General features: G+C 38.9%; 1 protein-coding gene across 5 annotated transcripts in view; it reads left to right on the top strand.

The window, feature by feature from the left end:
• DIDO1 (death inducer-obliterator 1) overlaps nucleotides 1–21,133 on the top strand; it is an 82,362-nt gene extending 61,229 nt beyond the window's left edge. For all 5 annotated transcript variants that reach the window (XM_063146981.1, XM_063146990.1, XM_063146963.1 and 2 more), the window contains 9 exons: nucleotides 430–589; nucleotides 2,966–3,082; nucleotides 3,340–3,447; nucleotides 4,050–4,185; nucleotides 4,981–5,521; nucleotides 6,410–6,563; nucleotides 7,665–7,754; nucleotides 8,501–8,696; nucleotides 16,549–21,133. In XM_063146981.1, the coding sequence (XP_063003051.1) occupies nucleotides 430–589; nucleotides 2,966–3,082; nucleotides 3,340–3,447; nucleotides 4,050–4,185; nucleotides 4,981–5,521; nucleotides 6,410–6,563; nucleotides 7,665–7,754; nucleotides 8,501–8,696; nucleotides 16,549–19,871 (4,825 nt within the window). In that variant the 3' untranslated portion in view covers nucleotides 19,872–21,133. The remainder of the gene's footprint in view (nucleotides 1–429; nucleotides 590–2,965; nucleotides 3,083–3,339; nucleotides 3,448–4,049; nucleotides 4,186–4,980; nucleotides 5,522–6,409; nucleotides 6,564–7,664; nucleotides 7,755–8,500; nucleotides 8,697–16,548) is intronic.
• Nucleotides 21,134–25,251: the final 4,118 nt, after the last annotated feature.

The following is a 25,251-nucleotide window of genomic DNA, read 5'->3' as shown; positions in this document are numbered from 1 at the left end:
GCAGCAGCTCTCCGTGGTTTCAAAGAGGACCTTTTCCAGCCCTACCTGGAGATGCCAGGGGTTGAACTCTGGGACCATCTGCATGCAAAGCCAGTGCTCTGCCACTGAGCTATGGCCCTTCTTTGATTACATGATTTTCAGTTAGGGTAATTTCAAATGGGCCAGAAGATATGGCAGTCATGGAGAGGGTAGTAATGAAAATCGGAGAAGGAAAATTTCTCTTTGCGTTCAATAGACCGCTAATCATAGAAAATCCGATATCTCATTGCTGTGCTTAGATATATGAACAGTGCAGTCCTATGTATCTACTTGATTGTAAAGCCCATTGAGCTCAATGGAACCGACTCCCAGGTAAATGGGTACAGGATTAATGCCTAAGTTATTTATTAGTACTCTCATTCAAGTCTTTCCCCCCCTCTCTTTTGGCAGAGTAAATGACAGCGATGATCTGGTCATGACAGAAAGTGAAGTGGGAAAGATTGCACTGAATATTGAAAAGGAAATGTTTAATTTATTCCAAGCTACAGACAATCGGTATAAGAGTAAATATCGCAGCATAATGTTTAATCTCAAGGACCCCAAAAATCAGGTTTGTTTGTATAAAAATGAGTGAACAACTTCTTAACAGCCCATTTTGATTAGAATCTGACTTTGATCTGACTCCATCTTCAATATAGGTTAATATATATTGTTCTGGAAGCATGAAAAGCTGAAACTAAAACGTTTTGAGCTTTTTTTTTGTTTAGCAAAAAGACTAAGGAGGAGCATGGTAGGTTTACAAACGTATGCATTGTGTGGATAGAAGTTTTTTTTTCTATCAATAGTAGAACCTCTATGTCGTCTAGTGAAATTGACTGGCAATAAATTCCAGACAAACTAAAAGTACTTCTCACGAGGTGAAGTTGTTTTTTTTTAATCTGCTGCTGCAGGATATAGCATTTCCCACTAGCTTAGCTTAAATAGCTTAAAAGGTTGGGGTGGCGGTTATTAATTAATTAATTTATTAATTAATTTATATAGCACCATCAGCGTACATGGTGCTGTACAGAGTAAAACAATAAAATAACAAAATAGGTTAGACAAATTCTTGGATGATAGGGCAATGGCTATTAGTTATGATGGTTTTATGGAACTCCGTGTGAGACTATTTCCACACCTCCTCCCATTCAATTCCAAAATGCCCCCTCCCCCATCCTCTGGGGCCGATTTCAAAGTGGGAGGAAGAGCCAAGAGCACACTGCTCCATAAACTCCACTCTATTTATTTATTAAAACATTTGTATCCCACCCTATATCACAAGGATCTCAGGGTGGCATACAGATTCATCCTCCGATTGAAATCCACCAGGGGAAGAGCCTTCAGCGTGGTGGCGCCCCTCCTGTGGAATTCCCTGCCTCTGGAAGTCAGGCAGGCTCCGACCTTGTACTCCTTTCGGCGCCTCCTGAAAACACCTTTCTTCCAAGAAGCCTTTCTTTAACATGCAGCCTTGGATTTCTGATTTTTGCTTCTTTTAAAATTTTGTTTTAACGGTTTTATTCTGTTTTTATTTTCATTTTACCTTGTACACTGCTCCGAAATTTTTCAATGGGGAGCGGTATATAAATATTCTAAATAAATAAAATAAATAAATACTGGTGAAATCCTACAAACAATATAAAATAAATATATAGAGCTAAAAAAAATTAAACCATTAATAAGCTAAAACTAGTATAGAATTTAAAAACGATAAAACCAATTAAAACTATGTACAGGCTTGGTGAATTTAGCTATCAAAGGCTTTGTTAAAAAGCCATGTCTTAATTTGGCGCCGAAATGAAGCCAGAGCCAACACCAGTCAGGCCTCTAAGGGGAGGGCATTCCACAGTCGGGGTGCCCCAACAGAGAAAGCCCTCTCCTATGTCCCACCATAGCATATGTATTGTGTTGTTGGGATGCTGAGGAGGGCTTCTCCAGCAGATCTCAAGTGTCGGGCAGGCATATATAGGGAAGGGGTTCCCTCAAGTACTGAGGTCCCAAGCCGTTTAGGGCTTCAAACGTTACCAACACCTTGAATTCTGACTGGAAGCGTATTGGCAGCTAGTGCAATTATATGGTATCTGTAAGATGTACTGGTCTACCTGCTGCATTTTGCACTAGCTACAAGTTCTGAGTTGTCTTCAAGGGCAGCCCCATATAGAGTGCATTGCAGTAGTCTAATTGGTAAGTTACCAATGTGTGCACTGCTGTGGCTAGGTTATCCCTGTCCAGGAAAGGCCGTAGCTGGTGGATCAGCCACTTGGGCCTCCAGTGACAAGGATGGATCTAGGAGTACTTCCAAGCTACGCACCTGCTCCTTCAGAGGGAGTGCAATCCCATCCAGAACAGGTTGCTTACCCAATTCCTGGACTCAGGAACCACCAATCCACAGAGCTTCTGTCTTATCAGGATTCAGCTTCATTTTATTAGCCCTCATCCAGCCCATTACAGCCTCCAGGCACTGGTCCAGCACCTTCACCATCCCAGCTGACTCTGATGACAAGAAGAAGTAGAGCTGAGTATCATCAGTATACTGCTAACACCCAAACCCCTAATTGCCTCACCCAGAGGCTTCATATACATGTAATGTTATACAGTACAGGGGGAGGTGACCCGGTGCACTCCATATTTTTGATTACAACTCCCATATGCCCCAGCTAGCATGGCCAATGGTCAGGGATTATGAGATTTGTGGTCCAATTCATCTGGAAGGTAACAGATTGCCTAGCCCTGTTCTAGTCTCTTTCCTATACAAAATCAACAAATTGTTCAAGAACATTTTTTTCATCTAGTAATAGTCACAATTTTTCATTCTATTTACAGTTAAGATGTTTTAGAAGTAATTCATAAACTGCTTGACACAATTTACTAAATAGAAGATGCTCTTTTTTGCTATTTGCATAAGTAGGTGGCCATTACTTTGATATTAAAATCAATCCTCTTTCTCCAGGGGCTTTTCCATCGTGTTCTTCGAGAAGATCTTCCTTTGTCAAAATTAGTAAGAATGAAGCCAGAAGAACTTTTATCCAAAGAGTTATCTATGTGGAAAGAAAGACCAGCCAAAGCAGTAAGTAATACAATTCTGTGGTGCTATGTAAGAATTGCTGAAAGGTTATCTTGTTAATTGATTGGTACATAGAAATACCTTATTGCTATACAAAAATGTGTCCATAAATCTTTGTAGGAAATTGAACTGTGTGAATAAGTTGCCTTTTTACATAGTAGTAATGACAGCAGGTTTGGTAAATAGCTACAGAGGTTGTACAAATTACAAACCCATTGATTTTGTGTATGCATGTACAAATAATGCTTTGGTTTTCATAGATAATGGCATCCAGACGCAAAACATTCGAAAATAAGAAATTGGTTGTAAAACAAGATCCCATCCCAGATGTTAACATGGAAGATTCCCCACCAGTGTCTGACTCTGATGTAAGTATAAATCACTTGAGGTACTGGTTTACAACTAATTACATGCATAATTCTCCAAAAGCTCGTCCTTGTTATTACAGGGGAACATGCCATGTAATATAACATGACATGGTTTAAATTATTGAAAAATGCAGTAACATCTAAATAAGAAAAATATCTGTTAAAAAGAAAGGGCACAATCAGAACAGCTGAACATGTCTTGCAGGGTTCCCTTATGGCCCAGTGGAACCTCATCCTGAAGGGCAAATACACAGTAATATCTTGGCCATTAGTTGAAATGTTGCTTTGGGCAGGGTTCCTTTTCAAAAGGACAAATGATATACATTAATTAATTCACACTAACACTTCCTATGTCCCCCATTCAGCCCTTTCCTCCTTCAACTCAAAGTTCCCATGGGGAAGTTACACAAGACGATCCCTCTCTGTAGCAGGCTGTACTTGTTGCAAGGCTAGGTCATGTTCCAGATTTTTAGTAATAATGAATGCTTTAAAAAAAGTTGTGGGTGTGTTGTTTTTAATTGGTTCAAGCCCACTGGATTCTGTTATTTGAATATATAATTGAAATGAATGAAAAACCAGGAAGTCATATCATTGTGTTCTAGGAGCAACAAGAGTCAGATCGAGCAGCCCCTGAGAAAAACAGTGCTCCCATTCTGGATGTTTTCAGCAGTATGTTACAGGACACAACAAATCAGCATCGAGCCCATCTTTTTGACCTGAACTGCAAAATCTGTACAGGTATTCACATGAATTAATAACACTGCTTGAATACCCATGTGGTAGGAATATAGGGCAGAAATCTAAACGGTGATATGTAAGATCAGTTTTGCTCAGAATACAAGCCTAAATCTGGTCAGAGACTTTGATGTAAAAATGGCCAGTTCAAAAACATTAGTGGGCAAGCTTTCAGGTAACTCATTTCATTCATAGTGGTATCCCCACATTTCAAACTGAAGACATTTTCAACAAATCTAATAATTTCCTTAGTTATTGAATCTATAAAAGCAAGTTATCTTATTTTACTGCAAAGCTCCCTTTCTGAAAAGGATGCAAAAGTCTTTGCTTTTGTTGCATAATGTTCTTTGCTACAGAATAGTGATTTCTTTTGTTATTAATTATAATTTATATAAAATTTTCAAAAGGGTTTCTGTCTTGCTTTTCTCATAGTAAGCATGCAAGGTGCGTTGTTTATTTACATAGACATGTCTGTACTGTCTTGCAGCTTTAAAAAGGACTCCCAATGCAGTTAATAAAATAAAATACCACTAAACAAACAATAACAGAATTAAACCAAGTATTAAAACTGAACAGTTAAACATCTATTTCAAATTAAAAGCTGGGCAGAATAAAAATGTTTCCCTGCCAGCCCAAATTATGGAATGCCTTGGGAGGGAATTCCATAATTAGGTCCTGCCACAGAAAATGCCCTGTCATTAGCATTCTGATTTTACAGACAGTGGATTTCCCTGTCTCCAAGATTCTATATAGCACTCTGGCTCAGAGTAATGTATGATTATTTTGTCTATCATATAGGTCAGGTTTCAGCATCTGATGATGAACCAGCCTTAAAGAAACCAAAATTATTTGCTAAAAAGGCAGAACCAAAGCCAGAAATAAAAGCAAAATTCGAAAGCCCAGCACCAACAGATGATACGGAGGCTGCAAAAGAAGACTCAAAGAATGCTGCAGAACCTGTTGCTGAATGTGCGACCAAAGCACTTCCTCAGCCAAGCTCAGAAAGAACATACGTTCCTTTAACACAAGGACAAACTAATCCCGAATCTTCTCTACCTAATGAGAGCTCTCTCTATCCCACATCTTATGCCGGTGGAGTTATCACCACTGTGACAGTCTCTGGAAAGGATCCCAGAACAGCCATGAGCACTTTGTCAACCTCTGCTTCTGCTGGGACTTCTGCAATCCACCATTTCCTTACACCTGATAAAGTGACTATAGGAGAAAGTAAGCAAGAAATGTCACGATCTGTTTTACCAACTCCAAAATCAATATTAACAAAGCCGTCATCTTCATCAGACCCAAGATACTTGGCAGTTTCACCATCACTAAATGTTAGGTATGTATGAGAGAAGATCCATAACCCTCTAGGATCCTATTTTATACAGCTTGACTTCCGTTGTTTAAGAACGTAATAAAAACCATGCTGGATCAGACCAAGGCCCATCTAATCTAGCATTCTGTTCACACAGTGGCCAGCTACCTGCCCATGGAAAAACCACAAGGAGGGCATGTGTGCAACAGCACAATCCCACTCAAGTTCCCTAGCAACTGGTGTACATAGGCTTACTGCCTCTGATACTAGAAGTAGCATATAACCATCAGGATTAGTAGTAATTGATAGCTTTATCCTACATGAAGTTGTCCAACCCGCTTTTAAAGCCATCCAAATTGGTGGCCGTCGCTACAGCTTGTGGAATTGAATTCCATTATTTATTTACATTTCTATGCTTCCCAATAGCTGAAGGTCTCTGGGTGGTTCACAAAAAGTACATGCTTTGTGAAGAAGTGCTTCCCTTTATCTGTTCTGGATCTTCCACCAATCAGCTTCATAGGATGACCCTGGGTTGTAGTATTACAAGATCTGCACTTTTCCCAACTCTACAGTATCCTAATTTAAGTGTGGTTGCACCATAGATTTGTATAGGGAGTATGTTCTTGGCAGTTTTATTTTTAATTCATATTAAACTGAAAATAAAATTGTTTTCTGCACCCAAAACAGGGTTATATCTTCAGCCTCCTTTCATGCCTGACATAATCTCCTTTTTGTAAGAGAGAAGCAGCCATTCTAACAACTCTTAAGAGTAATGGGAATTATATATGTGGATCAGTAAATTAATTGTGCATAATTTAGTGGAAATTTTGGGGATGGAGAGATAGTTGTGGGTAGAGCAATGGAGGTTTCCCACCTGACCCAGTTTTTCTCCCTTGGTTTTCTGTTTTGCAGTATGTCAGAGATACGTTCCCCTCAAGATGGAGATACTACCCACTTTCTTTCTCGTCTCAACACTATTTGGAAAGGCTTCATCAACATGCAGGGTGTAGCAAAGTTTGTCACCAAAGCATATCCTGTCTCTGGATCCTTTGATTACCTCAGTGAGGTGGGACTTTGAAGTGCTTTGCTTTGTGTGGGGACTATAACTAAAGATATATTTCTTATAAAATATGCTTTAAGGAATGATTGAGCCATGTAATACTTCAATTATAATTCAAGGTTACTCAAGTATAAACATTAGCCTGAGAGCTAAACAAATCAACCAGATAAGGTTTTCATAATTCATTTTGAACTGAGTTGTAATAAACTACTGTTCAGGAAAATATATTTGTACTTATTAAGTGGAGGCAACTGCAATTAAATTAATACAAAGGGGGGTTGAATGTTTCTACTTGAATACAGGTCATCTTGCTTCAGAGCAAGATGACTTTCAACCAACAGCCCATTCTGAAGAGAGGGATGTAATTCCTCTCTGAGCTGCCAAATTCTGTTCCCAAGATTTTGTAGACCCTATTCTCCATAAGAGGAACAGAAGGTGGTGGGGTCAGAACAAACCTGTATATAGATTAAAGCCATATTCTATAAAGTAAGATGTTACTCCCAGTTCCCAGGTAGAAAATACAGCATGGTTACAGACATACCAGATTCAGAATGTATAGCATTTGACCAACCCAAAAGTTTAAGCATCTGTGGTTTGTAGGCTCAGCTAGGCAAGATGTGTTGTGCTAAATCAGCAGTTCTCAACCTGTGGGTCGGGACCCCTTTGGGGGTCGAACGACCCTTTCACAGGGGTCGCCCAAGACCATTGGAAAACACATATTTCCGATGGTCTTAGGAAACTGTATTGACTGAACTATGTCATGTATCATCTTTTGTATTTTGAAAGCTATTGTTATGTATTATTTTCATTAGCAAACCATCCCATGACAATGGATCATGTAGAGAAGAACAAAAATAATGTTATGGTTGGGGGTCACCACAACATGAGGAACTGTATTAAAGGGTCGCGGCATTAGGAAGGTTGAGAACCACTGTGCTAAATGTTAAGATGTGAAGGGGGAGGATAGAATTATGAACAACATTGGCTATAGTAAAATAACAATGTAGCTTTTATTTTCATTGTGTTAGTATAATTCTATTTATACTGTAGTATACTTTGCCATCACCTTGTGCCCTCTCCTCACACCACGTAATGCTTCTCATTTAGGATTTACCTGATACAATTCATATCGGAGGAAGAATCTCCCCGAAGACAGTGTGGGATTATATTGGCAAACTTAAATCTTCTGTGACAAAGGTACTCATTTAAAGAAAAAGTCTGGTAATGATGGAGGAATTTGTACTTTGTTTGAAATAATAATAACGGATGGGATCCAATGAACCATATAGCCATTTCCTTTGCCCAAGAGATGAGGGAAGATTGGGCTTTAGTTTTTTGTACAGCAAGCTATACTTTGCACTCAGTATCTTTAAAAGTGGAGGAGGCTTTAAAAAGCATTTTGAAATATTGCATACAGATTCACTCCAAAGTAAAAGGTTAAAATTACTACTGACTGCCCCCCAGTAGTTTTTTGGATCCCAGCCAATAAGATGTAAATTCAAATCTTTATGAGTATGAACCTATGCATGTTTCCAGCATTCCCCAGCCAGCCAGCACCTTAAGTCACGCAGAAGAATATAACTGCTTGCCCTACTGGTTGTCCCATCATACACTCATTTTTTCCTCATTTTCTGTACTCCTACAGGCTTCTGCTAGTGACTTTGAAATTTACAGCTCAGAATGAATTATCAATGATTTTATAGCCATGTAATAGCCATGAAGTATTACATGATTTTACTTCATCATGAAGTAAAAAATTGACAACGATCTAATTTTATAGCACCTTGAATTTTTTGATATGGTGATGCAAAAACACAAAAACCCTTATGCCACCATAATTCTGTAATTATTCCCCCCTAAAAGATGGTGCATTTATGTCATATTGCCCTTATTTGCTCTTTTATTTATTACCAGTAGGTCAATGTTTTATCTTTATATTGTAGGAACTGTGCTTGATCCGTTTCCATCCTGCAACAGAAGAGGAGGAAGTTGCCTATATTTCTCTCTACTCCTATTTTAGCAGTCGCGGCCGATTTGGTGTTGTAGCTAATAACAACAGACATGTCAAGGACCTCTATTTGATACCTCTCAGTGCTAAGGATCCTATTCCATCCAAACTTTTGCCCTTTGAGGGACCAGGTAAGCAATAAATTGTAGGAACCCCAAAATACCTCCAACCTCCCAAGTTACAATTTAGGATATTATACAAGACATCATGCATAACACATCCTTCAATTTGGTAAACATGGAAAAGTAAGGTATTATATACAAATAACAGTTTTGGAAGTTGAGGAATATAACTGCAAGAATTTCAACTCTCTGCTCTAAAACACATAACAGGCGAATACTTAATCTAATCTAATACAATACATAAATGAAGACTTTTGTTCCATAGGATTGCAAATAATTTTGTTCTTTTAAAAAAGTCATAGCTAGGATAATATTTTAAGATACTGATATACAACATGACATGCTCCAGAACGCAAGTGGGTGAGATCTTAAAATAGTGGCAAGCACAGAAACTCACAAAATGTCATTTAGGTTGAAAGGTAAGATCTACGTGCTGGTTATCAAACATTGTCATTGCAAATAATTGTCAAGGTGTATGTGATCCCTCACATAAAACCCTACAAGATCTGCTGGTTTGGGCACTGATATCTCCCAGTGGAGTGAAGGAGGAGCAGGGGAGAATAAGGTTTTATTTTTATTTTTTGTTTACACCCTTTTTATTGTGAATAAAAACAAAACAGAACAAAAAATGAGAAATGAAAAAACACACACATTACATACCTAGGAATATACCATCAAGTATACCATCCGTAAAAAAAAAGTGGGGAGACACTAAGGTTTTATAACTGAAAAACAGGCACACACTAAGCTACCTTCCAAGTAAAGTGATATCAGGTGCCCTAACAATTGGGGATAAATCACACCAAGGTAGGAAATCATTACAAAGTTCATGCCTTCTGTCTTCAGGATATTTTCCTATCTAGAAATAGGTTTTAATCAAGCAAGTGTTGTGGCACAATAGAAATAACTTTATTTTTTTAAAAAAAATCTATACTTGTGAGGTTCTGCACTCCTTTTCAAGAATGCAGAAACTCTCCCAGCATTCCTGACCATTGGCCATATTGGCTGGAGTTGATGGGAGTTGTTGTCTAAATTATTTCATTGGCATGTATTGGGAAACACTGGTCTATGGCAGGGGTGGGCAACCTGAGAGCAACATGCAACACTTTGCCTAATTTCAAAAGTTCGGACCCCCTGGTGATATTTACTCCCCTAGCAGCCCAGTGGCTGGTTGAAAGACAGCAAGAGAGAAAATGGGGTGGCAGAAAGAGCGAGAGAGAACAGGTGATCTGACCCACTTTTGGCTCTGACCCCGCTCACCAGTGGCTTGCATTCCCTTGCCAGATTACTTCTGAGAGAACACTCATTTTAAGTAACTTGTTTCGCTATATGAACCGAGACTACCCCTTAGAAGTTACATAACATCCAATGCTACCCTGCAGTTGTTCATTTCAAGGGAAGATCAGTAGACATGAGTGAACTGTATTTCAAGGAAGCTTGTTTGCCATTACCTACCTTTTGAGGAACTCCTGATAAATTTCTGAAGAACCCAGGCATCCCTAAAATGCAGTTTGAAAAACAGAGACCCTAAAGGCACCTTCTGAATCACTAAAGAATTCTGTAGGCAAAGAACCTGATTTCAAAATACTGACAATTTAAAGGATTACCCTTGGATTGCGTATTTCTCTGTGATCTGAAGGCCAAGTCAGGGAGAGGGAGGAGACATGGTGCAATCAGAAGGCATTTGAGGTTTGTTTGAAAGCACGCCCACATCATAATTTCCCTTGCTATTGAAAGCTTACATACACGTCAAGTACAAGCGTACTAATATCGACTGGATTTTTTTAAAAATGGGGACAGTATCCAAACCATGATGCCCTATGTGTGTTTTGAGATTATAGCCCAATGGGAGTGGTATGAAGTGCCCCTCTTACAGTACAATCCTATGGATGTCTACTCAGAAGTAAGTCTATTAACTTCAGTGGAATTTACTACCATGTAAATGTGCATAGTATTGCAGCTTTAATGTTTGAATTGCCTTTAATTTATATAAAAGAAGAGGTGGGATCTTAGTAAAGGAAATTTTACAATTTGGAGAAATGCAAACGCCATTTGCATTATTTTGGTAACTAAAACCAATCCCTCAAATTACTGTTTTCCCCATGACTACTATTTATTGAAATGTAATTTTGAAGGGGAAAGGAAGGGATTAACTGGTTTTGCAAAATACATTGGCCATTTTTGGTTGGCTCTTAAGTAAAGGTGGTGAAATCCTATTAAGTTGACTATATTTGTCAGAGGAACCAGGAAGGTGGTGATTCCCCCTCCTCTTGCAGCCAGCCACCCTTAAAATCTGCTCTGTAAGGTTGGGTGACCTTCTAAATTAGATTTTGAGAGGACTGCGAGGTCAGAGGAGAAAGTCCTGACATGCAACATTGCATTCCACCCAGAATATTGGATATTACAGCAGCAAAACCCTTGAAATTAGCTCCTACCATAGAAAGCGGACAAAGCAAATGGCAAGTACTGCAGATTTATGAAAGTGTTGTAGATTATAGGATTGACCAACTATAAATTTAGACTTCCGAGTCCACACCTTCTTAGGAAGAAATACTAATTTATATTTGTGTTTTAATCATATTTATATTAAGGCTATTCGAAACTTTTCAGACAAGGAGTTATCTCAGTTCTGTTGGTGTATGCATAAATGTATGAGGAAAGGTATAAAATATGCAATGCTCATTTTTCAAATAATGCCAGTTGAAATTTGCAGCTTTCGTTACATAATCTCAATAAAATATTTTATGCAAAGTGGTCTTTGTCTCTTTCAATTTAAATGTTTTTGTAACTTTAATAATACATTTTTACTCTTTCTAGTTTCTGAAATGTATCTCCCAATTTAAATAGTTATTGACACCTAGGAGGGTGGTATTTTACAAGCATAGTTGAGGCATGTGTATTATGTATCACAAGGTTCATTCTGGATTTCAGACTCTTGCTTTACTAAAATTCTAAGGCGAAATGTTTTTTTAAAAAACCAAATAAATCAAAATATAAATACTGATAGACATCTCAAAGCTTAAGTAACATCTGCTATAATAACATTTAAGATAGAAACTACATAGGCCTCGTTCAGACAATACACTAAACCATGCTGCTTAACCACAAAATGGTTAATGCATTCCCTTAACCGTTTTGTGGTTAAGCAGCATGGTTTAGTGTGTTGTCTGAACCAGGCCATAGTGCTTAACAGCATAATTCTATGCATGTCTACTCTGCAGTAAACCCCACTGAATTCCATGGCATCTAATCCCAGGTAAGTTTGTGTAGGTTTGCAGCCCTAAACAAAAGAGAAAGTAAACTAGTTACATTTGTAAGGAGAAAGGTTATGGGTGAAATACTTGTGACATACACGGTTTTGATCATAAATAGCAGAACTAGAATATATCACCTGGATTCCTTATTCTGTCCCTGGACCACTAGATGATTCTGTCACATAGCAGACATCCTTTCTACAAGAGTTCACTTCATCTGGTATCAAAATCGAGACAGGAAAAGAAAATATAATTTGTAATGGGATTGAAATATTTTAAAATGGCTAAACCTTGAAAGTTGTGATTTCTTAATCATTAAGATTTTGGTAAAAACGTTTCAATGGCATCATTTGTTTTCATTTCTCTTCCGAATTGGTAATGGAAAATGGAAAAAATAAGCCAGAATAATTGTTCCCAGCCCCACTAAGGAATTTTGTTTCTACCTAAGTAAATTATCACAGCTCGTCTATCATTACTCCAACATGTGTGATTCACCTTGTTGACAGCTGCCCACAACAAAGTGGTGGCCTGGGAGCAATTGCATCTATTCTGTTGCCTCCCCATCCCCAACCAATCTAAGGGGAGGTGGGGATAACCTATATGGATTCTTCAGGTAGACAATTCTCCACCAACCACTGTTGCTACAATGAAATAGCAGATATCTTCAAAATCCATCAGCAAAACTCATCTCCATGCGCAACTTCCACAAATTTCCAACAACAAAGGCTCAGTATTAGTTTAGAAAATATGTATTTTCTTTCTGCTATTGTAGTAACTGAAAGAAGGATCTTCCCAATGAGAAACAGCTGCATCTGTACCTGTGATGCGTTACCTACATTTATCATGCATTTATATATTAAGTAGGGTAGAAATATTTACTGGAGACCACATTCTTCCTTTAGCCCCCCCCTTTGCTGATCGTTCAAATTTGTTTTCTCATTCCTTCAAAAGTAAGCAAGATAATCCGCTCTGCTAATGAGTGCAACTCATTGAAGGATGATGTGAACCAGTCTCAGGACTGCTAATGCCAGCTATGAATAACTAGCTCAACATAATGTTGATTTTCATGTAACTTCACCTACATTCTTAAACCAGTGCTCTTGAATTTAAATTGGATTGGCTACATTAAAGTCAACAAAACATCAGTTTAAATCCAGTAACCTTAGCTACTTTCATAGAACATAGAATAGTAGAGTTGGAAGGGGCCTATAAGGCCATCAAGTCCATCCCCCTGCTCAATGCAGGAATCCACCCTAAAGCATACCTGACATGGTTATCCAGCTGCCACTTGAATGCCTCTAGTGTGGGAAAGCCCACGACCTCTCTAGGTAACTGGTTCCATTGTCGTACTGCTCTAACAGGAAGTTTTTACTGATGTCCAGCCAGAATCTGGCTTAATGCTATTCAAGATTTGTTGGAATTCCAGCATTGTACTAGGCCTTGTTCAGGACACAGAACTGACAGTTCATGCCCAGAATGGAACAAAGGTGATAGAGGGAGAATAGGGATTGATGGAGAAGTAATGAAGGTGAGGGAGAGGGGTAGAGAGGCTTGTTCAGACAACAAAGGTTATGCAGTGTAATACTGACCACTTGATAACATTAATAGGCAAAACATGAAAAAATTGTCTAATGAGAACAGTGCACTCCTATACATGTCTACTCAAGAGTAAGCCTCATTGAGTTCAATGGCATTTCCAGGTAAGTGTGTATAGGACTGCTGACTAAAATATGTGGAAAAGAATTTTATCAGAACAAGTAAAAGGTGCAAATTACAGCTATATTTGGAATCACAATAGGTATTCCTTTTTTAAATATTACATACGCATTTTTGAGTTTTTTCGAAAACAATTTAAAAGTTATACTACTAATCAGATCACCATACTAACAGCTGTCTGGATATTGCCCTTAAATCCTGCATTGTTTCCTTACTGTTCTAAAACATGTTGTCTTTTCAAAGTACTTATCCACTTCATGCAATACATTCACTCAGCGATTGGTTTTAGTCCTTATTACACAGACTCTAAACATATGTTAGATTTTAAGTATATAAGAAATTATATTTTCAACTGAAATGCAAGCATGCTTAATTATAAAGATAAAGCAGTGAAATATTTTGCTATCAGATATATTTAGAACAATTTAATTTAAAAATATATTCCAGTTTTAAGATTAAAACATTAATGAGAAATAGAAGTAATTGAAATGTAAATGGTTATCACTCCCAAGTTTACTTGACACACACACAATTAAAACACAAGTGACAATATAACAACAAAATACAACGAAACCTAAGTTGACAATATAACAACAAAATCAAAGTTGAATTGTATTAATAACAGTAGCAGCCAGTCCAATAACTATTACAGTATGCTGTGATAGGCAGCTTATAGGTTAGATCATTCTGCTAGATGAAAGAATTGGAAATAATGCAGTATTAGGGATTCAAGGTGAAGTGGATGATTTTCCGGCAGGAGATGTGATCACCTGGTTTTCAAATGGAAAATTGTATTAGCAGGACCCTTTACAAATCTGGAAATGATGAAGCAATTGAGTGCTGCACTTAGCCTCCTCCTCCTCCAAATTATAATAAAGTTTATGCTAATTAGCAATATTCTTACAATAAAAAAATGGTCCTGAAAATTAGATTTGATCCCCAAAACCAGACTTCTTTGTCCTCTATGTAGCACTCTTATTTATGGTAATAGTAAACAAGAAAATAAAGCATTTGATTTGTTTTAGTACAACATATTAGTAGAGTGCAAAGGATAATATTCTGATACTACTTAACAGTCATGTATTTGCTGAACGTTTGCACAGGTTCAATGGGGAGGATGGACAGCAAAATTGGGGTTGAGAAAAGAAAAAGGAGCAGATATCCTGAGTCATCCATATGATTATTTACTTCATAGGGCTGGGCCCTTTATAATTTACAGTTCTATAACAGAACCACAAAGTCTTCTAAAGGCATAGCTGTACCATTCATTTTTGATGTGTACATTAACAGTGCAACCCTACCCATATCTATACACTGAGTTCAATAGCATTCATTCCTAGGTAATTGAGTATAGGATGCAATAGAAGCCTAGTTGATCGCAATTAGAGGGACTGGACCCATTGCATTCCATGGTGTGTTCAGTTCAGTTCTTTCAACTGGTATGTAAAAGCTGTTTTATGGCTCAAGGAGTATGCGTGCCTGTAAATAATTACTGGTTTTTTGGGTCTGAATCAAATAAAACAAGAGCTCTAAATGTAAGGCCCACCACACTGTTACACTACAAATAACATTACTAAACGGCTTGGGACCTCGATACTTGAGGGAGCGCCTCTCCTTATAAATGCCTGGCCGAGACTTGAGATCTGTTGGAGCAGCCCTTTTCCACATCCCACCAGCACAACACATTTGCTATGATGGGACAAGGGAGAGGGCTTTCTCTGTTGGGGCACCCCGAATTTGGAATGCCCTCCCTTTGGAGGTTCGACTGGCGCCAACGCTGATTTTATTCCGGCTCCAAGTGAAAACATGGCTTTTTAACAAAGCTTTTAATGACTGAATTCACTAAGCTGGCACATTGTTTTAACTGTTTTAATAGTTTTACTGCTTTTAAATTATATATTGTTTTAACTTGGTTTATGGTTTAATTTGTTTTTAACTGTGTATATTTACTATTTTATACTGTATGCTTTTATCTGTACGCCGCCCTGAGATCTTATTGATATAGGGCGGGATATAAATGTTTTAAATAAGTAATTAAATAATAAAACACAACATAATTTACACTTGATATTAAGAGGCATAAATTACAACCTTTGTGGTGGATTGGTAATAGATGGTAGTAAGTACCATGAGCTTCAGTCTCTTATGCTTGCAATATTTCTGTAGTTTATAATTAAGACCACCTGTCTTGGTATCAGCGTTTTCCCTTCATTAAAGATATTTGAATTAAGGGTATGAAAATTAGTTACTAGTTCTGTAACATAAAACATATATGGCTCTCAGTAATGTATAAGGAAAATAAACTGATGACAATTGGGCACTTCTAATTATGGCATGGCTACCTTCGCTAAATTATGTTTATTAATCTGAAAATGAAACATGGATACTTTTCATGTTTCTTGGCCTTTATTTAATCACACCAGAATTCTTAAATTTTTAATTTATTCTTTTAGTAGCAAAACATTTTGGCTATAATAATGTAACATAGAGGAACCATAGCTCAGTGTAATAGAGCACATACTTTTCATACAAATTCCAGTTTGATCCTCAGCTTCTTCAGGTAGGGCAAGGAACGACTCCTGCCTGAAACCCTCAAGAGCCGCTGCCAGTCAGTGTCGACAGTACTGGGCTAGATGGACCAATGGTTTGACTAGGAACATAGGAAGTTGCCTTATACTGAGTCAGACCATTGGTCCATCTAGCCTAGTATTGTTGACACTGACTGGCAGTGGCTCCTGAGGGTTTCAGGAATACTAGAAATATAGATAATTCCCTGGCAGTTTTAGCAGTTCTGCCAATTCTAAAAAAATTAAATACTAAAATACTGAAGTTCTTTAAACTTGAATTTAAGAACCTTATTTTTTTACATGGAATCTTCTTTTGTCTTGCAGGTCTTGAATCAACACGTCCAAACTTAATTCTTGGATTAGTGATTTGTCAAAAAGCTAAGCGTCCTGCAAGTGTATTAGAATCTGAAAAAATTGAGGAAAAGAGAAGCAGGATTCAGATGCAGGAAGAAATGGAAGTATCTGGATACCCTAAAAGCACTACACTTTCTCAGCAAGAGAAGAAATCTCCAAAATTCTCTATCTATTCTGGAGAAACAATTGTCAGTACAACGCCACCTGGATCTCCACCACCTCCACCCCCAAATCCACCTTCAGAGCCACCTTCAACAGGTACAACTTCTGTGTTAAAAATATTGTCGTCAGTTAAAGCAGGAAAGTTAACCACTGTTGCACCATCAAATCCTTTGGTGTCAGGAACTAACACAACTACTGCATCTTCTACTACTTCCTCATCTTCAAAGTCATCCACACCACTTGACCACATCCTGCAAACACTCTTTGGGAAAAAGAAATCTTTTGACTCTCCTACTAAGGAATCTGAAGGTGCTTACGCTTCAATGCCATCAGGGCAATCTATTACTGATGAAGCGCTACCAACTGCTCCCTTACTCGATCCCATTGTGCAGCAATTTGGGCAGATGTCGAAAGATAAATCTATAGACGAAGAAGAAGATGACAGACCTTATGACCCTGAAGAAGAGTATGCTCCAGAGAGAGCATTTGAAATGCATAGTAGTGAAAGTAGACTTGAAAAACAATGTGAAACTTCAGAGCAAGAAGATGAGGCTTATGATCCAGAAGATGAAACTATTTTAGAAGAGGCAAAGGTTACTGTTGATGATCTACCTAATAAAATGTATTCAGAATCTAAAAACAACTTGACACCTGCTCCATTTGCGCCTGGCATATCTGCACCACCCTCCTTGGTAGAACAACAGAAAATGCTAGAAGAATTAAACAAGCAAATAGAAGAACAGAAAAGACAACTGGAAGAACAAGAAGAAGCTCTCCGGCAACAGAGAGCAGCTGTTGGTGTATCAATGGCTCACTTTTCAGTGTCTGATGCTTTAATGTCACCACCTCCAAAAACATCCATAGCAAAAAATGAGATATTCCAACATGAAAAACAAACTCCTGAAAAATCTGAGTTGCCTACATCCTCAAGTCAGACTCAGGTATTCAGTCAAGTAAGTGACCCCAGACAAAGTCGAGATCCCCGACAAGCTAGAAGGATTCTAACGGAATGTAGTGAAAGTTCTGACTCTAATGTAAAGCAGCATGTGAATCAGGGAGAAACCTCTGCAGGACAAATTCTCCCACTCAGCTATTCAGGTCCATTACAAGCTTCACTTGACAAAGAAGATAATACACTGATTTCCATTACTCAATCTAGTCATAATGATGCATGGGTTTCAAGCGAAAAAGGTTCTGCTCTCCCTGAGCAAGATATTCCTGTCAAATTTGAAAATGCTCCACAAGTTCACCAGGAAACAATACATAAACCAGTTTCTATTGAAACATCTACAACTGCACCTATTCGTAAAGTCCTGTTGCCCACACCTCCCAATCCATGTTTCATCCCCACATTCACTGCACCTAACAATGCTAAGACTGTAGGTTGGTCGAATGAATCTCAGGACAATAATGCTCCAGGAGTAGTAAGAGATTCTTTTTCAAGCCCAATGTTCACATCTCAGGAGAAAGTTCCTGGTCACTTTGAAGCAGAAAGAGGTTCATCACATTATGAAGACCAAAGAAATCCTCAGTCTTCCCACTTTTATGAACAAATGGAAACTTCCACAATTCAAAGTGAGGAAGTAAGAGGTGGGCCCCCATTTTCTTCTCTTGGGCAAAAAGGTGGGCCTCCACTAATGTGTGGTGCTCCTGACTTCCATGGACAGAGAGGTCCAGCACAACCATTTACTGAGGTCCATAATCCTCCCCCGAATAATGATGGACAAAGGGGGGCTCTGCCAAACAGGTTTGGTGCCCCAAGAGCACCTATTCCTTCATTATTTTCTGCACAGCATGGACCACCACCTCTGTTTGGAGACAACAGGGGCCCTTCATCATCATTTCATGGGCCAAGAGAAAAAACACCTACTCAATTTGAAGATCATCGGGAACCTAACATGGAACATAGGGAATTTCCAGATTCTCAGTATCATGAAATGAGTGGGCCTCCTGGACAATTTGAAGGACCTGAACCTCCCCAGTTTATGGGAAATAGAGGGCCTTCACACTTTCCTTTTGGGGGCCAAAGAAGGCCTCCACCAAATCAATTTAAAGCTCAAAGAGGAGGCCCATTAGCTCAATTTGGAGGGCCAAGAGGTCCACCACCTAATCATTTTGGAGGTTCAAGAGGTCCTCCTCCAAATCAATTTGAAGGACAAAGAGGACCCACTCCAGGTCACATGCCAGCACCAAGGGGACTTTTACCACCACCATTTGAAGAACGAAGAGGGAGCTCTCCACCTAGATTTCCAAACCAGAGAGGTCCAGCACCACATCAGTTTGGAGGACCAAGGGGGCCTGTGTCTGGCCCTTTTCCAGAACAAAATGAGCCTTCCTCTACTAGACCTAATTTTCCAGGACAGTCTCAGCAAGGTATGAAACCAGCACCCAGACCTCTTCTGGATCTCCCAAGTCATCCACCACAGCATAGGAAAGAGATGTGGGATGAAACTGGACCACCTGCCCCTCATCCTAATGTTTCAGGAGAGAGTTCTGAGTCAGAAGCACAGTGGCCAGCAACTGATTTTCGAGAGGGCCGAAGTAATGACTATAGGGCTCAGCCTTTTGAAGGGAGACAGAGAGAAAGATTTGAGGGAGGTAATAAGGAAAAAACATCAGAGCAGCCTGATCAGTCAGATAATCGATCAAATAGAGGATCTGATGATAGACGAAGAGATCGTGACCATAATTGGGCTTGGGAAAGAGACCGTGGCAGAAACTGGAATAGGGGTAGGGAAAGAGACTGGGAGAGGCACAAAGAAAAAGACTGGGATAAAAACAGGGATAGAAACTATAACAAAGACAGGGAAAGAGATTCAGAACGCGGTAAAGACTGGGAAAGAAACAGAGACAGAACCAGAAACAGAGAAGGGGATACTTACAGAAGACGAGACAGATCAAGAAGCAGAGATCGTGACTATGACAGGTTCAGGGATAGAGACCGAGCTCGAAGTAGGGAGAGAGAAAAAGATAGAGAAAGGGATAGGGATCGTGACAAAGACAGAGCAAGAGATCGCAAGGACCGCAGCAAAAGTAAGGAATGTGATAAAGACTCTAAGCCAGAAACTCAGACAGGTGGCCAAAGACCATCGCAGCCAGAAGCTGCTCCTTCATCCACTAAACAGACATAGACATAGACTCAAACGTAGACTCATTTCAATACTGAGTCACTGAGAGAGAAAAAAATTGTAAAAAAAATGACTGTACTACTTGTTCATATTGTATATTCTCTTTGTTAGAAAATACTTTGGTAAAACCTCTTTCACAAAAATTAGAGAAATTTTGAATTGTAAATGCATATATTCACATATTAAGCAAGTACATACTGGACTTGCTACATTTTGTTCATAATGTTTTCTTACAAAGTACGTAAGTCACAATTCTTCCCTGCATTGGTACAGAACTTGTATAAGACAGATTCTGGTATAGCTTTAAAAAGCCCTGTTCCTCCCCTCTTTGGGCCAGTGCATTACCAGCTGGGGTGGGTGTCTGGAGACAGGTATCTGCTGAGGCCATATACAGGTGCTGCACCAACACATGGAAGGATCAGGGCTATAGCATTATAATTCTAAAATGTTTTGTTTCCTACTACATCATCTTGAAATTTCCATTTACAGAAGTAAAAGATAGGGACTATCTTCAAAGAGCACATTGCTTTTTAAGGATATAAAGTTATGTTTTCCAGTAACTTGAATTGTAATTTTATGAGAATTTAAGCAAGATCTTAGAAGCCATACCTTTACAACTCAGATATATAGTATTTTGGTGTCTCACATAGTTCTGACATAGAAAACAGCCCAATATATCTGGCCTGAGCTAATCTAATTATGGATGGGTTTGGTGTATTTAAGAAATGATGGCTAAGGAGCAGTGTTACTACTTGCAGAGTATTTGAATAACAAATGTTACGCTTCTAAGTTCATTATCTTTTTACACAAGGGCATTTTGACTTCAATTAGTATGAGATCAGACAAGAAATGAATATGTCTAAAAAACAACCTTTCATGTGAGTAAAAGGTTTTGAATGTTGCATTTTTACAAAATATATAATAGATGAAAATTACATCTGTATACAATACAATTAAGCTTTTAAAACATGCTTATTGAACACATTTTATAAATTGACCGAACAAAGGGGAAATAGCTACCAGAACTAATGCTTCATGCAGAGATTAATATTTAAAATTTAAACAGCTTGACTTTTCCTGTAATTTTCTATCAAAAACACTCATATCTGAAGATATTCTAGCCAAGGTTAAGCACTTTTAAGTTCTATTGATTTCAGTGTCCCATTGACAGTAGAATTTTAAAAGTGTGTAGTAGTATTATCAGTATCATCCATCAAACACTAAACCATGCCGACTGACAGGTGCTCCTCCCCCTTTAGGACCAGATGTCCCGCCCTAGCTGGATGTCCTACTGCTGGAAGTCCCGCCACCGGAAGTCCCACTGCTGGAAAGAGAGGCCACCTGACAGGGGATCATGTGATCCCCTGTCAGGTGACCTCTCTTTCCGGTGGTGGGACTTCCAGCAGCGGGACTTCCAGCAGCGGGACGGCCAGCTAGGGCGGGACATTCAGTCCTAAAGGGGGAGGAGCACCTTCAGTGGGTGTGGTTTAGAGTTTGATGGAAGGTACTGATATTACTACTACAACAGGACAGGTCATATTACAGTCGAAATAAGGCACTAGTAGTTATATCAGTACCATCCATCAAACTCTAGTGCTTGATTTCGACTGTAATATGACCTCCTGTTCTTGTCAAACCTATGGCTATCTTGATAATATTGGAAGTATTTGTGTAAAGATTGGAGTAGTAAAGCTGATATTAACAATTCTGTGCTTTAAAAGGGAAAGTTTTTCACTGTGAAATGCAGTATACTATTTTTCCTGTATTCTTTAATTCATAATTCTAAAAAATTAATTCATAATTCTAAAAAATTCATAGGAAAAGTAAGTTTAACTAGATTTATACATTTACAGATGAGCAGTTACTTTGATATTTTTATAAACATTTTCAAATCTAAAATTAGATTCATAACATCTGCATTTTGAGATCTGCATTACAAGTAGCACTACTCTGTAAATAAATCACTACAGATTTACACTTTATATTGGTACACCTTAGTCTTTAAACATCAAGGACATTCTGATTTAAAAATGGCCTGTATGCAAAACCTTTAGCAAAACATTAAAGAAGTGGTGTCGAACAAAAATATGTACCATGATGTAATTTTTTATTCAAGATGTTTCTACCTTAAAGACATACGTGTACGTATGCAAAATCGAGTGTTTGTTTAGGTTTACTTGACAGAGGTTTCTGTAAATTGTATTTTATATTTCAGAATATATTACTGTACATTAAATGTGGAACTTCATAGTTTTTTGTTACTGTAAGTCAAATAAACATCTACAGAAAGCCTTTGTATCAGTATTTTTATAATATAATTATCTACTAGATAATCTATTAGTCTATGTTTTCAATTTGATTAGAAGCTTCATCAGAGGTCATCCTGCAGAACAAGAAATAATTCACTCAAAAGCTTTTCTAAAAAGCAGATATCGTCATTTTGTTTTACATTAATTAAACAAACTTGTAAACAAGATGTTCCATAATTTGTTCACATTTTTCAATATGGAAGTAGCAAAGCAGTCACCTGGGTATTACATTATAGACCCAGATCATGATTTAGCCAGCACTTGTAGAAAGCAATGAGCTGTCCTTAACTTCTCAACAGTTGAACAAAACAATTTTAACTGAAAAGGAGCTTGACCTTTCAGCTGTGTGATCAACTTAAATTGAAATTTCAAGCACACACTGGCTGTTTACCTGTCTTTATAGATTAGGTTGAAAAGAATGGCTAAAAGTACGTTTTAGATGAGAAAGCAGCTGACAATCATCTCAGAGTGAGAATGTCGGCAGCAACCTTCCCCAATCTGATGCCGTTGACTTCAGTTCTCAGCCAAACCTCAGTCAGCATGGGCAAGGATTAGGCATGTTTGCATGTGCTTTCTCTCCCCTGTATGCTTTTCAGTCATGCCTTTCTACTACAGCCCCTGCCAAGCTAACCCCAAATGTGGAACACATACACAGTGGTGGGGTTACCAATGGAAAATAGCATATTGTGTTTTTTACGTCAGAAATCTTCCAAGTACGCCATTTATACGTTCTCACCCACCCAAAACTGGAGCGTCAAAATTTATTCCAAAATTATGAAGGTACCTGCACACCACAAAGAAACACAGTAGAAAAACCTGAAAAGGGTCATGGTGATGATGGCATTTGTATGCAATCCATGATAGTTAATGTGCATTCATATCAGTGACAAAATCACATAGTTTTGTATGTAATCACAATTTATCTTATCCAGGGCTGGCCCTGCCATACAGCAAGGTGACACAACCTGCTTATGGCAATACCAGCAGGAATTGACTCAAGAACCAGAGTGGTTTGTGTGTTCAGTCTTCTCTACCAGTCAGCTGTCCCTTTTCAGCATGCAACTTCTTTGCTGAGGGAACTGCACTGGCTGTCTTTTGGCTACGAAGTCAGGTTTAAGGTTTTGGTACTAGTGTACAAAGCCCTAAACAACTTGGGACCAGGATACCTGAGAGAGCGCCTTCTCCTTTACCAACCTGCCTGGTCACTAAGGTCATTAGAGGGCACACATGGACCTATGACCCGACGAGTCCACCAGGAGAAAAGCCTTTAGTGTGGTGGCCCTTTTTCTTTGGAACTTCCTCCCCTGGAGGTCAGGCAAGCGTCAATACTGCTCTTTTCCAGGAAGCATTCCTCAACTGAACAGCCACCGTTTTTATGAATATTCTGTTTTAAAATGAATGATTTTAATATGCTGTTTTAAACTTTTATCTTTTTTTACTGTTTTATTCCTATGTTCACCACTCCAGAATCTATTGTAGATATGGAGTGCTATATAAATATTGTAAATAAAAATAAATAAGTATACTACCATCAATGCCAACAATATCCAAAGTATGGATGAACAGATAAGGAAGATGGAAGCATCCCCAAGTATATGCCCAAACCTCAGGGTGAGTGGCCTGTATGAGATACCACAGCATTGCATTCATCCTAATCCTTTGTTTGGTGCAAGTCACTTTCATGCATGGTACTCTCATGCAAATAATACCTAATGTATCGAAATAAATACAGACAGGAGGTTTGCACTACACAATAACCTTTGAACCCACCCCACACCATGCACCCAAGGTTCCAGAAAAGTGTCCCCTATGTGTGGCATACCATTGCATCTGGCTGAACTCTTAAGTTCGGCATAGGACTCTGGATGTGATATGACCTCGATTTACATAGCTCAGAGCCCTAAAAGAATTAATTTGCGGAGCCTGAACCCAAGGCTTAAAAAAATAGTTTACTGAGCCTAGAGCTGCACCCAAGTTGTACAAACACCAAAAACAAGAAAATAAAAAACTGTCCTACCTTCTAGCTGATGCTGCTTTCTGCTGAAGGCAGTGCTGGCTTAAGCTCTCCCACTGCCACCTCCTGCCCACCTTTATCTTCTTCCTCCCTGCCCAATGCATTTGTCCCCTCCCCATCTGTCTTCCCCCCTCCTCTCCCCATCTGCTCACCCCTCTCACCCCATTGCTGCCACCACACACACTGTTGGCGTGGTCAAGCTCTTTGAAGAACCATGTCAGGTAGAAAAGCCAGGCATTGTGGGAAGAGGGATGTCCCTGGAGATCAACTGTACCATGGGCACTCTCCAGGGACATGCCTCCTCCCATGCAGTTCTTCAGAGAGTTTGGCCACCACCCACTACATGCTCTGACAGGATCTGCAGAACAGGCGATGAGGGAGGGAGGGATGGTGGCGCTATGGTGGCAATGGACACCACCACCAGCTGATTCTCCTAGCAGGGAGGGAGTACACAATTTGCTGCTCCTCCCACTAAGACAGTAGATTCACTTCATGAGAGGGCCAGCCCTGGCTGATGGTCTGGAAGGATTCAAGTTTGTGTCAGGCTTGCAGGCAGCAAAACCTCTCTCTCACTCACAGAATTCAGAAACAAAAATTAAACACACACACACACAAAGCTGAGATGCCTGCTGCTGCTACCTACACAAAAGAATGAGGTTTGGCTCCAGACAACAGCCATGTGATGCAGATGTTGTGCTCTGATACGGCAGTGCATTCTCAAGGTCGCCCGTAGCGGCCATAGGAGAGGTGGTGGTTGTTCTGTCTTCTTCTTTGGCTCAACTTGCAGAAGCCACCGAGACACTGTGATGACCACGTCATAATAGTAGAGTTTACCATTTATATACTATTTCATTAAGAATGTTTATACATAATTTCATATTTATTATTTTAGAGAGAAAATATTACTAACATTGCCATTTTTTCATGGAAACCCTATTTACATTACGTGGAATACCAGGGTTCTGCAGAAGACAATTTGGGAAGCTCTGGTTTAGAAGATTGCAAAGGAGAGATACAGAGGCTTAGAAAATTATATATAGTAATGAAATGACAGATTACT

Source organism: Elgaria multicarinata, chromosome 1 (genome assembly GCF_023053635.1).
Source record: "Elgaria multicarinata webbii isolate HBS135686 ecotype San Diego chromosome 1, rElgMul1.1.pri, whole genome shotgun sequence".
NCBI classification, from domain to species: domain Eukaryota; kingdom Metazoa; phylum Chordata; class Lepidosauria; order Squamata; family Anguidae; genus Elgaria; species Elgaria multicarinata.
The sequence above is the reverse complement of the archived record's forward strand: the minus strand, read 5'-3'. Positions and strand labels throughout refer to the sequence as shown.